We start from the raw sequence: 14,324 nt of genomic DNA on the forward strand, positions 1-14,324 counted from the left end.
ACAAATGAAGTGTGAAGAGCTTTGTTCCATCTGAGCTGTAGCATCTTCAGTGCTTTTGTTATTAAGAAATGGCTACTGCTGGAGACTGAAGTTACTCTAAGTGTGATACAGCTCTGTTCTCAGATCTGTTCTGCTTCTCTGCATTTGATTATGATAGCTTTATAACATTAAACCATTCCCCTAAATTAGAATAGTTAACACCATCACGTTGTCCTCAGTCCTTTAAATATTGTGTAGGATTGTTTTGTTGTCACTTATCTAGAAATCCTTGTTCTAACAGCTGATTTGGGAAAGACTGCATATGCTTGGGGTGGGAAAGTGAGTAATTGAGAAAGTGAGTTAAAGGAAAAGATTTCCTGTCAAATTCATTTATTTGAGCTTTTTTTTTTCTTTTTAAAGGGAAATAGAATACTTGTACCACTAAAACTGCTGCTGTGACTCTCAATTCTAGCTCCAGTAGGGCTAGCATTTAATCTCTAGTAGAAGAGGGTTAAGAGGTGAAAATCTTGCTGTGACTTGAAGAAACTGTATATACAAAGGTAACACTATGACTTGTCCTATCTCCAATTCTACTGAAGAGTTGCTGAAGTTTAGGCTTAAGTAAGTTCCAGTTGGGTGCTGAAAACGCCAAAGAGCATTCTGTGGTACATTCTGAATATAAAGTGCCAAAACACTGTAAGTTGCTTAGGACTGTCTATCAGGGTAAATAAAAAAAATAGCATGTAGTTACTAAAAAGACATACTGAGATGTTAAAACAATTCCAGGAAGCATTCTTTCCTTTTAAGCTTTGGTAGTCAGTTTACCCTAAACTAGATGAAATAGTTGAAATACATGTGGCAGGTTCAAGCAAAAAGTCAGAGACTCCTTATGGGGTAGGTGCTGTGAACAGGGCGATCACTTAATCATGTTTTCCAGTTGAAATATAGCCCAGAACTTAGAAGGGTTTACTTAATATACTATTAGGTAGAAATAATCCCTATCAACCACTCTCCAGACACATTGATTAAAGTACAGGCTTTTTTAAACTTATAACCAAGCTTCAGGCTCCTTACATAGCAATTAGCACTCCATAAAGTGTCTAAAAATTAAATAACCTAAAGCCTTTATGTGCATAGACAGACCTATAAACTCACACAGAGCCTGAGGTTCACCTAAAGGAAGGCATTTGCTAAGCACCAAGTTACAGGTGAACAAGGCACACTTAACTGTTCACAAGAAAATTTCTTTATACAAGATGTTACAACTCTGGGATTGTTGGGGTATTTTTTTAATGTTCTTGTGGTATGTGGGGGTTTTTTGTGTGTTTATTAAGAGTTTAGGGTTTTCTTTACTTTTCAAATAGTTGATTTATTGGCTGTTGTTGCAGCAACTTTACACTACCATCATCTTCTGGACTGCTCTCATCGCTGCTTTCAGTGGCATCATCTGGAGCGCTCACACTGTTGTCCTCAGATTCTTCATTACTTTGTGCTAATCTGGAAACACTTTTCAGGATTATAAAAGCAAAACAACTTATAATAAGAGAAACAGTATTTAAATTAAATTTCATTACCCTGGGGAATTGATTGGTCTGTTGGGATTACAAAATTCTTTTCCTGAGTCAACATCAAATGGATCTGGAAAAAAGAAAGAAAAACCACACACATTTGATGAAGAAGGTGTATTTTAATGGTCTGCCTTCATTTTCATTTTAAGAGAAGATTATTGGCGGGGAAGGGGAGGCATAGGAAGTCTGATTTGGCATTCTGATGAGTCTACCATAGTAGTTGGGTCAGAAACCAGGGGAGGTAAGAAACAACTGTCAAGTTCTACCTCGTTCTAGTCTTGTCACTCTTTTCCATGCCATTTGTGCCCCCCACCCCCAAGGGGTTCAGTAGCTCTTTAGGGGTAGTCAGGCTGTACACACAGGTTTCTAAGGCTTGTGATAAGAAAACGTGTCTGTTCTCAGAATGGTTTAGTTCTGAAAGGAGCTATCTAGTTAGTTCATGTCCAGGTTTAGCTCTTGCTGAGTAAGGGGGGGGGCTAGATTTGCTTTGGTTTACACAGCTGGGGAGAATTGTTACCTCAGAAAAGTCAAGGCATGATAGCTTTGGTACTACAGTCCATCCAGAAAATGCATAGGATTGTGGGTGGAAGTGTGCTTTATTTGGCATAGTAGTATTGCCTCTTAGGAACTGTCTTCAGTTTAATGTAACAGTAGTTAGGCTTCCACCAAACAACAGGATTATTTCACTCAGCCTAGTGTGTCATGACAAAGAGATCAAAGTTCAGAGAAACTAAAGGCTGTCTACCATCTCCTTACAGTGGGATCCCCTGGCCTGTTTTTATGGGACTTAACTACTGTGAAAGGAAAACATTAATTAGGAGCATCTCTTCATATGTTCTTGATCATTTGATTTGGCTTTTTTGTGCTGTTTTGAATGAGACAAGCACTCACCTGTAAATATAGCCTGAAATACTGCGATACCAGTAAGTTACTGGAAGAATTTGGGAATAAACTACTGCTCTTACTATGTTATTTTCATTATCCTTATAGGTCTGATATTAAACATCTTGATTAGGGACTATATAAACATGTCCATTAAAGGTCTTTCTGAGGTTTATGTATAACTAACTTGCTGTCAGACTGCTGTATGCCTATTATTTCTCTTACAGATTTCATGAATTACTAGTCTTTTTACTCATACTCTGCTTTTAACATCTCTAGATAAGATGAGGAAGCACTGTGTCTTCTTTTTACTCCTTAGTTCTCCAATATCCTTAATTTGATCGGGGTATCTGCTCCACAGTTCAGCTGTGAATACACTCTATATGCATTAAATTGCTTTAGTCATTTTCATCTTTTCTGATTTGAAAAAAATACACAAACTTGCTTATAAGAAGAATACACAGTATAAAGACAGAACCACACATCTCAACAAAGCTCTTCTAGCTTGCCAGTATTTTCATGAGATTAAAGATTGTACAGAAATTAGTTAGGAAAAGGAGGTGTGTGCTATATGTCTGTGTTTTTTCTTACCTATTTCTTTGCCTTTTGTTTCTTGGACACTGGATAAAAAGTCCTTTTCAACTCTCAGCACTTCTTCCTGGCAATGACAGGCTGCGTATTTTTCCAAGAGATTCTTGTTCAAGTCAATAAATGCCTTACCCCATTTAAATTTCCTTAGAAGAATGGTGGCTAGGTCTGGGAATCCTAAAACAGAAAACAAATGACCAGTTTTCTTTTTCAGTGTGAGATTTCACTCAGCTTACAGGTTTCTAAATTCAGTACAGATGTATGTATCACTACAATAGTGAGATGTTTGCCAGCATTTTTTCAGTGTTTGGGGATTCAGACTTTTAAAAAGATTAAAAATATTTTCAGATTTCAGTTTAACTGGAAATAATCTAACTGAATCCAAGAAAAGTTCATAGTCTTTTAGTGAGTGTTACATAAAAAAATTCTGTACAGGTAATGAATGATTCAAGCTCTAGCTCCCACAGCCCTTCAGTAAGAGGGTAGTTGTACATACATTTTCAGAAGATAAAAGATTTGTCTGCGGTATAGTAGAGCATGTCTTTTCAATTGTCAAGATAAGTTCTGTGATGAGTTAGCAAAACGTAACAAGAGGGGGCAATTTCTTTTCTTAACCAGAACCCACCCTATTAACAGAGTTGTTACTTCTCAGTAAAACAAAGGTGCCTATGGGTTCACACTCCGTCTTCTCTGGCTTTTTTTTAACAGTTTTTCTAACGATAAGTGCCATCCTGACAAAACCAGGATCATCAGTTTACGTGTGCTGTTTAGTAGCTGACATGAACACCCCACAGATACCTCCATGCTACCAGACACAAGTACGTGGAAGAAAGCTTGACAATTGATTCCAAAATCAAAGGGCTGACCAGTGGGGGAGCACTACAGCTTATTCTATCACAGATCATCTCATTTATCAAGGAAGAATTGCTGGTAACATAGTTCACATCAGACACATTACAGCCTACCAACAATGCAAAAAGCTGCAGCAAAAGCTTCCACACAGGACAGTTTCCACGGCCGGCCATAGTTTACAGGATTTGCAGCCACCAAGTAAGGCAGCAGGCGTAGGTGACTTCCTCTCATCCTCTTAAAGGGAGTTTCTTCTAATCTGGCCCACGAGCAATCTATGACTGCAATTCCACTCTGAGCAATGACATGCCTGAAAAAAGCAACATCACTGTATTTGAAAAACTGTTATCACTGTATTGACAAAATAAGTGACAAGTGAGAATTAACAATTGCCACTTTATACTGGCAACAGATTTGCATACAACCCCCTCCTTTTATCAATCAAAAAGCATACATTTTACAGTGGTCTAAAATACAGATGCAATGAGAAAGAGTAACAACGTGCTTTCCTCCAAACATGCATGTGGCAAAAAAGGCTTACCCATCTTTCACACCGAATGTGAAAAATTCTACGTTTAAAAACGTGTCAGAAGTGCGTGGTTAATAGCAAAGCTCACATTCTTAAAAGTACACCAAAGTTCAGAATTAGGTTCTCCGCTAGCTTCTAAAGACTAACCTTTTCTCTGAGTAAATACACCTTCATAAAAATGCCACAGGCACATTTGAAGAAAATTCTCAACATTTCCCCCAAATAAGTTTTCTAGTTAATGCGTTGTCTAGTGAAGAACCGGAATATGGAATCGTTAAAGATACCGTAGCTACGGGCCCGTGATTCTGAACAATTTAACCTACTAACCACGTACTTTGATTTCTCACTGGGATCTACAGATGCTTTTTTCACCTGAGACCAGCTGTGTAAAGCTGTTAGGCTGATTTAATAAAATCAGCTCTATTTCTCGTGTTCATGCGTCAGTGTAAGGTAACAGGAAGGTCAGATTTGTTCCGTAGCGCAGCTCCGGCCGTGGATCAGTGGTTAAAACGCTCCCCCCAGTCCACCAGCGCCGATTCGCATCTCCCGCCCAGCCGCCGGCCGCGCGGGCTGGCCGGGGACTCACCTGTCCGCCGGAGAGACGCGCTCGGTGGCCAGCGGGCTGAGGACGAGGCCCGGGAACCGCTGCCGCGGGCGCAGCGTTCGGAGCAGCCCCGCCCGCGCCAGCTTCCTCCCGGTGCACTTCTTGGGGTCGCAGTGTCCGAGCTCCCACATGGCGAGAGCGCACGGGAACTTCGCCGCCGCCGCCGCCCCTTCCGGGCCGGCCCCCGCCGCGGCCCCCTCGCCCTCCAGGCAAGCTGAAAGCAGCAGGCGCTCATTAGTGTCCGGCCCGTTCCCCGGCCCGGCCCCCGGCAGGGCCCGGGACAGGGCCCAGGACGGGCCCGCTCGGCCCGGAGGCCGCCGCGCGCCCCGCACCTCTCAGCGCGGCCTCCGCCTCCGCCGCGAAGGTGTCGAGGCTGCGAGCGCCGCGCCGGCCGCTCTTTCGCGGGGCTCCGCGCCGGCCGCGCTCCATGGCCCCGCGCCTGGGCGGAGCGGCCGCGCCGCGGCCCCGCGCCCTTCCGCTTCCCGCGGAAGAGGCGATGGCGGCCGCCCGGCTGCTGCTGGCGGCGCTGGGCGCGGCGCTGGGTGAGCGCGGGGGCGGGCGGGGGCCGCGGGGGGCCGCGGGGGGGGCCGGGCCCGCCGCCGCCAACTGCTCTGTGCTCGGCAGGTGCCTTCGCCTCGGCGGGGAAGATGAAGATCGTGGAGGAGCCGAACACGTTCGGGTACGTGGCCGCCCGCTCGCCCTGTCCCGCGGCCGCCCCGCCCCGCCCCGCCCGGCCCGGCCCGGCCCGCCGGGCTCCAGCCCGGTCCCTTCTGTCGGGCGCTTCTGCCGACTCCTCCGGTGCCCCGCGGGCCGGGCCGCCGCCCCCCCGCGCGTCCTGCGCGGCTGTAGGTGCTGGGACGCGCGGGCGGGGGGTGTAGCCACAGCCGGGTGCGTAGCTCGGCCTCAAACGTGTCACGTTCTTTCTTTTGAAAGGTTGAATAACCCGTTCTTGCCTCAAGCAAATAAGCTGCAGCCAAAGATGTCCCCGTCCGCAATATCAGGTAGATGCAAGCGTTCCCTTTTTTGTACGGTTTTCATCATTTAGTGACAGTCATTTGCAAAATAGCCTACCTTGACTTTATGCAGACAAAGACCAATTTTGCTTGTCATTTTATGAGCACCGTGGAGAAGCAGCACAGACAAATACATTTTATTGTGCTTCTGAAGGGTTAAAACCTAGATTAACCTCTTTGGTGTTCGATGTCCCAGTGCTGTTTGAACTGGTTTTGTCACAGTGCTGTCGGTATGTTTTAATCTGTGTTTTTTGAGCCAGTCACAGATCCCTCTGATCCTTACTGAAACCTTTTTTCTTCTTGACACAATCCCTGACATCCTTGAGATTATCATATAAAAGACATTCTATCATCTGATAGTACTTAATACTCAAAAATTCTTTAAAAAAAAAAGCCCTAAGAGTAGTCTTGGAACAAGTCAGAGGCTCAGTTTCACACACAAAGCCTGGGTGCTGCAACATATATCCACCACTTCAGCAAAATAAACAGGAATATAAAAAATACTAGACCGTATATGGAGGAGAGTGGATAAAGTAAACACTGAAGGCAAAGAGTGAGCAAAAAGGAAATAACCCTCGTCTCTCTGCTAACCTTAGGCACAGCCTTAAGCCTTGTTCATGTTCAATAAAGGCATTTTGGTATGGTGACGTTGAACGTGATTGTGTTTAATGCCTTCTGTCATGTTGTATAAACCCAAATCAAATGTATAAATTCTGCATGTGAAAAGTGAAATAGAAATGGGATTAGTAATAGTTAGAATGCTGAATGGAAAGATGCCAAAAATAGCAGGAAAAAAAGTTAAAAGGACAGTACACTAGAAATCCTTTCCTGAATATGGGAAGTTAACATGCAGCCAAAAATAGGGGGTGTCTATGGAACTGGAATCTAGGGCACAGATCCCTGTCTTACACAGTTATTTCTTTAGCATGGAAACCTTACTCTTTCTTTTCTTTTACAAGACAGTTGGGGTAATAGTTCCTCTTATTTCTCTTTTAGAGCATCTGCTCAGGAAATGGAGGCATGAGTTTAACGCATTCCTCAGGGACATTCAAACATGCTTTTCTTCCTCTCTGGGGAGATCGTCCTAATCACTAAGGCACAGTAGAGGGGCAAACCCTTTGGCCAAGCCTGTGGTAATCTGTACAATGAAATGCAGGAAATCTGTACAATGAAATGCAGGACTGAACAGTCAGAAGAACCCCATGGGAAAGAGAACCTGCCTGTATCCCACTGGTTACGGCATTCCAGGGGCATGATTCTGGTGGTCTGGTCTTTGTTTCTAGGAATGCTTGTCTAGATCTTTGGAAGAAGTACATAGGCGGTCCTGGCAGTGGGGAATGCTGGGATAGGGTTTTATTTTATTTGCTTTGCCATCTCTTTTCTTCTCCTTTCCTCACAAATATTTAATAATTCCATGCAAAATTACCTTAAACAAGGGATACTTGAAATACCCGTGTAGCACATAGTTCAGAGCTTTTGGCCTTTTTTTGAATGACAAGTTACCTGTCTTGGATCCCTTTGACAGTGAGGCTGGAATGCTCAATCCTACAAGAGTAGAATTGTAACTGCTGACCTGTCTGACATTAAAAGGTTTACCTTGTTGAATACTAACTGGTTCAGACCATGAAAGCAAACAGTGAAAAAGGATATCTAGTTCGAGAATCTCAGTGAAACTTAAATATGCAGCACTGTCGACATTCTCAGCAAATGGGCTTCACTAGTATAAACTTGAGGAGTTTGGATGATACTGGGGACAGACAGCTGCCAAGCAAGACTTCTAGCGATTTCAGTGTTAGATGTTGGGAGGATCTGCACTGATGATTCCTTTTATGGATCTGGCCTCCAAATACTTGTTTGTATACAGGTTTCTTATTTCTATTGTAGAAGGAGGCTTATCTATTTCCCTGAGTATTGAAGATGAAAAATGTTAAAGATCGTGATGTAAACCAATATAGCACTATGGGGAATTTACAGTAATCCATATGGAAGATAGAAATTTCCTTATGTACAGCAGAAAGCTAAATTTGTCACATACTCCTTGCAGTTTTGTCAACACAGTGACTTGGTTAAATTTAACAAAAACCATTATTTTTCCTTGATGTAATTTTGTGGTGTTTTTAGGCCCTGCACATCTCTTCAGGCTTGCTGGCAAGTGTTTCAGTTTTGTGGAATCCACGTGAGTAATGGATTTCAATATTTGATTCTATATATTTATTAGCAACAAACTAGTTTGTTATTTCAGTCTGAAACATATCTTACTGTCTTTTTTTTTCTTTTAAGGTACAAGTATGAGTTTTGTCCCTTCCATAATGTCACTCAGCATGAGCAGACTTTTCGATGGAATGCCTATAGCGGGATTTTAGGGTGAGGCTTTAGACCTTTTAAGTTTTACCTGTGTTCTTAGCAGACCATTTTATAGATTCACAAAGAGGAGGCAGTTTTAAAATTAAGATTCTTTTATTTGTCAGCTTAAGTCAGTGTAGTTCCCAAGGTGTTATGCATAAAAATAGCCCGTCTTGAAAAATTCAGGATTTTTTTGTTGATAAATACTAACCTCTTATTTTATCTGGAGGCTGATTAACAATCAATGCCAACTGCAGGCGTGATATGTTCATGTGAGAAATTCAGAAATGTATAACTACAGCTTATATTAACAAAGATTTAATGTCTGTTTACTATTTTCACTTTGAGTTAAATATAACCTTACAAAATGAAATGAGTGCTTTATGCCTAGTGATTGTGTTAAATATATTTAATAAAAGGTAATAAAAGACTAATGTAGACCCAAAAAAGTTTCTTGAAGTATTCAAAGACCCCAGAGTATCCAAATCATAAGACCTAAAATAAATTATAAACCAGAGCACTGCTTTAAAATTACTGCCTTTCTAAGTATTTTGTAAATAGATGTCTCCTTTTTTTCCTTATATACACAATAATTAGTGAGCTAATATGAGAGGAAAAGGGTACATCAAGATGCTGAGAGTATCATTGGCTTGAGGACTAGCAGAAGTAGAGACTGCTTTTTGTAGGTGCTCTCACCAGCACTAAAAATCCTGCAGACACGAGTTGCACAGGGTACTTAGCATCATGGAATTTGTTGTGGGATTGATCTATAAGGTGTATTTTATTGGCTTTAAACACGGATTTGTAAGTGCACATCATTTGCAAACTGAAAGCTGATCCATAACTGTGCTCTCAAAGTAATGTTGATGTGCCCTATATAGCAGCCTGGATAACAAACTGCACGGTTTATAAGGTCTTGGCTGTAAGAAATGGAAATACTAAAATAACAAAAATTAACTTTATACAGTTAAATTGAACATAGTGTAAGGGTATTCCTGTTTTTTCTTCCTGAGTGTTCACCTTTTTCTCTCCAGTGACTTAAAATAAAACCATGTCCTGTTTTTTCAGAATCTGGCATGAGTGGGAAATTGACAACAACACATTTGTTGGAATGTGGATGAGGGAAGGAGACTCATGTGAAACTAAGAGCAGACAGACAAAGGTATAATAACCTAGCCTATGCTAATTCAGACAGCATGACTCTCTAGGCACGCTCATGACACTCTACAGACTGAAACATTCCTACCTTGAAGAAGTCATCATTTAAGCTGTGATATAAAACATAAAGATGAATCCTTGTAGGAGCTAGGTCAATGGATAGAGGAGGGAAGCTAAAGTCAGGATAAAAATTTGAAGAAGTTTACTTATGTATTCTCATCGGTTACTTTTAAGTCTTTTTCCTTGTTAGAGTAGAATATTCTGGTATTATCACTACTGTAGGAACATACAGCGCTTTGTAATTTGTGTCAGGAAAAATAAAGAAAATGAGCTATTTGTTGAATTCAAGATGCCAGCCGATTGTGCTAAGAACATCCAGAAAAAAGCAGGGAAAAGAATTAGGCAGTTAACAACAGCATCTGAGAAGCTAAGTAAGGTGTTAAGAGCAGAGGGCATGCCAGCAGAAGGAAGGAATCAAATATATGGGAGTGGCAGAGGAACCGACTCAAGAGAAACAGATTCTGGTGTAAGTACATTTTAAAGAAAAAGTAAAAATTCTTATTTTGTGGAGTTCTCACATTCAAACAGTCTCTGTGCCAAATAACTATTCAACTAGAAGGATAAGGAAGGGTGTCTGAGACTTGCCCAATGTGTGGCACATGATTTGCATGCGTCCTTTATCTGTTTATTCATTGATGTTTTTCTACTTCCCGTTTCAGTGTGTTATACAGTTTTACAGATATAATGAATTAAACCTCACATTCCCTGGTGACGTAGATCGCTATTGTGAAGAAGAGTTAAAGATACCACATAGTTCACAACAGGCTGCTTTGTGTGTAGAAGATGCTTAGCTATTGCAGTTATGGGTGACAATACAGTGCTTGAGAGAGGGATATATTGTTGGAATAAACTAATGTGAAGATTGGATAGGGGACAAAACATCCTGGCCAAGATGAAAACATTCTGTACTGTAATGGAGGTGCCTTGTTAACATCTTTATCTCCCATAGGGGCTGCAGAAAGAATTACAGTTCTTGTATGACCTTTGATACTGTGATTCAAATCTTTCACTGGCATTTAGTTTTGAACAGACAGAAAATACTGGTGCTGCAAGTTTGAAGATGAAAACAATTGTCTACAGGCTAGATGTCTATTGTTCTCTTTATTTAGCACACTGGTCAGAACTAAAATTTAAGTGAATTATGCTTATGTCAGATGAGGTTCTGAAGGGCGTCCTATTCACCCTCCTTTTTTACTCTCATTCTTGCCGGAAATATGGTGCTGGGGAGTCCAAGGAACAATATTAGATGGGGGGATCATTTCCCATTAGAAGAAGCGATTTTCACATTTGATAAAATAACTTGAAGATGTGCTTGTTACGATTCTTTCTCTGTGGGTGACAGCATGTACAGAAATGTATCTGCTAGCATTGGAAGACACCAAATTGATCATCAGTGCTGTTCCTGTTTTATGTGGAGGTGTTTGGCTCATCTTTTGTTTTTACTGGTGTCTAGGTTCATCTTGTTTGTGGAAAGAGCAATAAACTGGCTTATGTGTCTGAGCCAAGTACTTGTGTTTACTCTCTGACATTTGAGACTCCTCTTGTGTGCCATCCCCACTCTCTTTTAGGTAAGATTTAGAAAATCATTTCTGTGTGAAGCAGCTGGCACATTACGCCAACCTCAGAGTGTATTTTTTTAGGTTCTTTGAGTTTATAACTTGATATAAATGTGTATTAAATATAACATATAATTTGAATTTTAAATCCCGGTCATTATAACACATACGTATTTATCAAATAAATTGTCATTGCTAGCATAGACCCAGTGAGTGATTTTTTTTTTTTTTTTTTTCTTTTCTTTTTTCTTGGACTGGTTGTAGGAATCAGCCCTGTAGTATCTGCTCATTTACTTACATTACAAAAAGGGAGAGCTCAGTTGGAATTAAATTCAACAAAGAATTGAGGTCTTCTGGCTGGAACTAAGAGAAAAACTTTTGGTCAGTGGCATTCTCCAGAAACTTTAAATATATGAAGCAGAATTTAAGTTTAACCCCAACTCTTGAAAGCAGTAGAGACTGTGTAATGTATAGAACCATTGAGGTCTTAAAACAAATACGCTTGCGTGCTACTAGAGGAGCATTTAACTATTGCAGGACACTGCTGTTGGTTTTTACATGGTTTGACTTCTATTTTTTCAGTTTATCCGACTCTGACTGAAGCATTACAAAGGAAGTGGGATGAAGCAGAGCAGCTTCTGTATGATGAACTAATAACTGAGCAGGTTTGTTAATTTCTTCCAACTCTATTTGGTAAAGAACAATTACTGTCAAATAGCCAAACCTGGCTTCTGCAGTTCTTCCTTTTGGAATGGATGCATTTATTCTGCAGTTGGCAAATAGCAATTTTTGTGCTCTGTAACTGCTATATCAACTGCTAATTGTAAATTTTTCTACAGTGAAGCTTGAGGAATTGGAATGGCCAGTGCAAATTACAAGCATAGATGCGAGTAGGGTGAATTGATCTATTGTCTTTTGGAAACTTTCTTTTTTAGGGACACAAAAAAATACTGAAAGAGATTTTTGAGGAAGCAGGACTTCTAAAAGCAACAGAAGAAAAGGAAGTTGAAAAACAGAAAAAGAAAATGAGTCTGGAATTTGAAACAGTGGAGAAGTGCAGTAAGGTATAGAGCATAATATTTACAATATGGAATTGTCACCTTTTTACTGTATGACAGTATCAGTGTGACAGCATTGTGTAAATACTGTTTGTGGGATTATCTTTTCTGGTTTCAGTATGTAACAGTCTGCATACAGAATGATTTGATATCTTTATTCCAGCCCTTAGATCAAAAACAAAGCAGCACAACTGAATGCCTGGTGAGACGATGGGGTGGTATGTAGGAATTAGTGTAGGCACTTGGGTTACGAACACCTTGTGAGTACTCTGTCAGGGGAGTATCAGCCTGGAAGTAGGAAGGAATTACTACTGAAAATAAACATGTAACCAGTCTTGGGAATGTTGACACTTCCCTCTGTGGATAATTACCCAGACTTGTGTCAGAATGCATTGGCTGTTACGCAAGCAAAAGGCAGAATGATCTATGCTGTGTCCATTTCTGAATGACTTTCATGTGTGTGAACAGTCCTTCTGCAACAGCATTGAAATGGGGAAAATAGAGGAAGAAGGTGTGCTCAGCCTAAAAGAGTGCAAGCTCAACATCATGAAAAGGGTATGGAAGGGAATGAATTACAATGCAGCAAAGAAGCTGCTGTTGTCATTTTATTTGAAAGTGTACCAAAGACAAAACACCACATAGTAATTCCTGAATATAACCAAATAAACTGTGGTTAAGCTGAATATACTTATATAAAGATCACCATTTTGATGTGGTACTGTTAGGAGCGGGAATATTCACCTCTTTTTTTTTTTTTTTTCCAATAGTTAACAATACAGTATTTAATAATTTGTATTTCTTTTTCTGACTTCCTTAATTGACAAAGTTGGCTGTTTTGGTAACTGCAGAATCTTAAACAGTAAATCTTTTTCTCTTTCTTGATTCGTATAAAAACCAAAACCCACAAAAAAATTTGGGCTCCTTCGAGATTTCAGATACGTGGTTTGAGTCTCAGAAGTAACGAGCAATCCCTGGCTCTGTAAGTTATCAGAAACTGCTGAAAGTGAGAACGTGAAGTTACTAGGTCCAGAGCGGAGATGGTGACAAATTTCCAGACTAGCATTATGATATAAAATAAAATTAGGTTGGTCCTGTAGCAAACTTATGAATGCAATTTTGTGTTATGATAAAATGCTAGTTAGAGGATAGATCCTAAATAGATACAGAAAGCATTCCTAATTTGTACTCTCAGACTTGCAAAAAGCTGGCTCCTGTTTTGGCAAGATAGAAATACATCTTTTCATAAAATTTGTACCTTGTTCTTTCAATAAGCAGTTTATCTTTAAGATCTTTTAAGTCAAAAGCTGTAACAGGTGTGCACAGACCCCTTATTTTTGATAAAATCCCATTTTCTATATGCATTTGGAGAGTGGGAGATCCATTTTAAATGTATTTTCTTTCTTAGGAATACAAGCAACTTTCTAAAGAAATAAAAAAACTTAAAGATTTATTAAGTCAGTATGGTATTGCATTCAAAGGAGATTCTGGTGAGTTTTTTGGTATTATTCTTTTTCATAATTGTCTATTCCGAATGTGAATACCCCAATGTTGTTTTCAGTTACATCAAGGATTAAATAATGTATGGAAGTAAAATTCAGTAGACAGAGTTTTTAGTAAATACTTAGGGCTTGATTCCTGTTCAAGAGGACTTACTTTGCCCCCAAAAAATCTGTTGATGACTTGAAATTTTAGCTTTATAGAAAAATTTTGACTGATGTTGTAATTGAAGTTTGTCTCCAGTACTTAAGGTGCCAAAGGAAAAGTAAAGAGGTGTTACGGCATTCGTATCACATAAACATCTTTTCAGTAACTCCACTTTCTACCACAAGGCCTGATTTCTTCAAGAACACTTGAAATGTTCTCTGTTTGATTTGGTTTTATCCTTTCTTAGTCACCTTTTTTTTTCCTCTCATTTCTGTTAGGTAAGTACTGTATCACATCCAGTTTTTGGAAGGAAAGACTGTTTGGTGCTGGCTTTGAAGAAGCAAGGCTTATCTGGATTAATTCCAGACAAGCGTGGTTTTTTTTTTTGTTTTCTTGTTCTTATTGTTGGGGGTGGGGTTGTTCCCCCCCCACTTCCTTCCAGTCCATTGTGCCCATTATTACATGAACTGTAATAATAAGGAGGGTTTAATTT

The 14,324-nt window shown here is 40.3% G+C and overlaps 2 protein-coding genes across 4 annotated transcripts in view; one reads left to right on the forward strand and one right to left on the reverse strand.

Annotated features, from left to right (window-relative positions):
- GNPTG (N-acetylglucosamine-1-phosphate transferase subunit gamma) overlaps positions 1-14,324 on the forward strand; it is a 29,403-nt gene that overhangs the window by 14,007 nt on the left and 1,072 nt on the right. The window contains exons 1-10 of one of the 3 annotated variants that reach the window (XM_074886684.1): positions 5,190-5,208; positions 5,624-5,678; positions 5,933-6,000; positions 8,134-8,188; positions 8,293-8,376; positions 9,424-9,517; positions 11,027-11,141; positions 11,712-11,794; positions 12,065-12,193; positions 13,593-13,674. In XM_074886684.1, the coding sequence (XP_074742785.1) occupies positions 5,647-5,678; positions 5,933-6,000; positions 8,134-8,188; positions 8,293-8,376; positions 9,424-9,517; positions 11,027-11,141; positions 11,712-11,794; positions 12,065-12,193; positions 13,593-13,674 (742 nt within the window). In that variant the 5' untranslated portion in view covers positions 5,190-5,208; positions 5,624-5,646. Of the gene's footprint in view, positions 1-5,189; positions 5,209-5,424; positions 5,542-5,592; positions 5,679-5,932; positions 6,001-8,133; positions 8,189-8,292; positions 8,377-9,423; positions 9,518-11,026; positions 11,142-11,711; positions 11,795-12,064; positions 12,194-13,592; positions 13,675-14,324 lie in introns of those variants that run through there. The other 2 variants (XM_074886682.1, XM_074886683.1) reach the window with 2 other exon arrangements.
- On the reverse strand, positions 1,203-5,467 carry TSR3 (TSR3 ribosome maturation factor). Its single transcript, XM_074886687.1, has 6 exons — positions 5,332-5,467; positions 4,982-5,213; positions 3,983-4,176; positions 3,021-3,194; positions 1,554-1,617; positions 1,203-1,476 (listed from the first exon to the last, which is right to left on the reverse strand). Exons 1-6 carry the CDS (start codon positions 5,426-5,428, stop codon positions 1,329-1,331), a joined length of 909 nt encoding a protein of 302 aa, XP_074742788.1. The 5' UTR covers positions 5,429-5,467; the 3' UTR covers positions 1,203-1,328.

This window comes from Strix uralensis, chromosome 16 (genome assembly GCF_047716275.1).
Source record: "Strix uralensis isolate ZFMK-TIS-50842 chromosome 16, bStrUra1, whole genome shotgun sequence".
NCBI lineage: Eukaryota > Metazoa > Chordata > Aves > Strigiformes > Strigidae > Strix > Strix uralensis.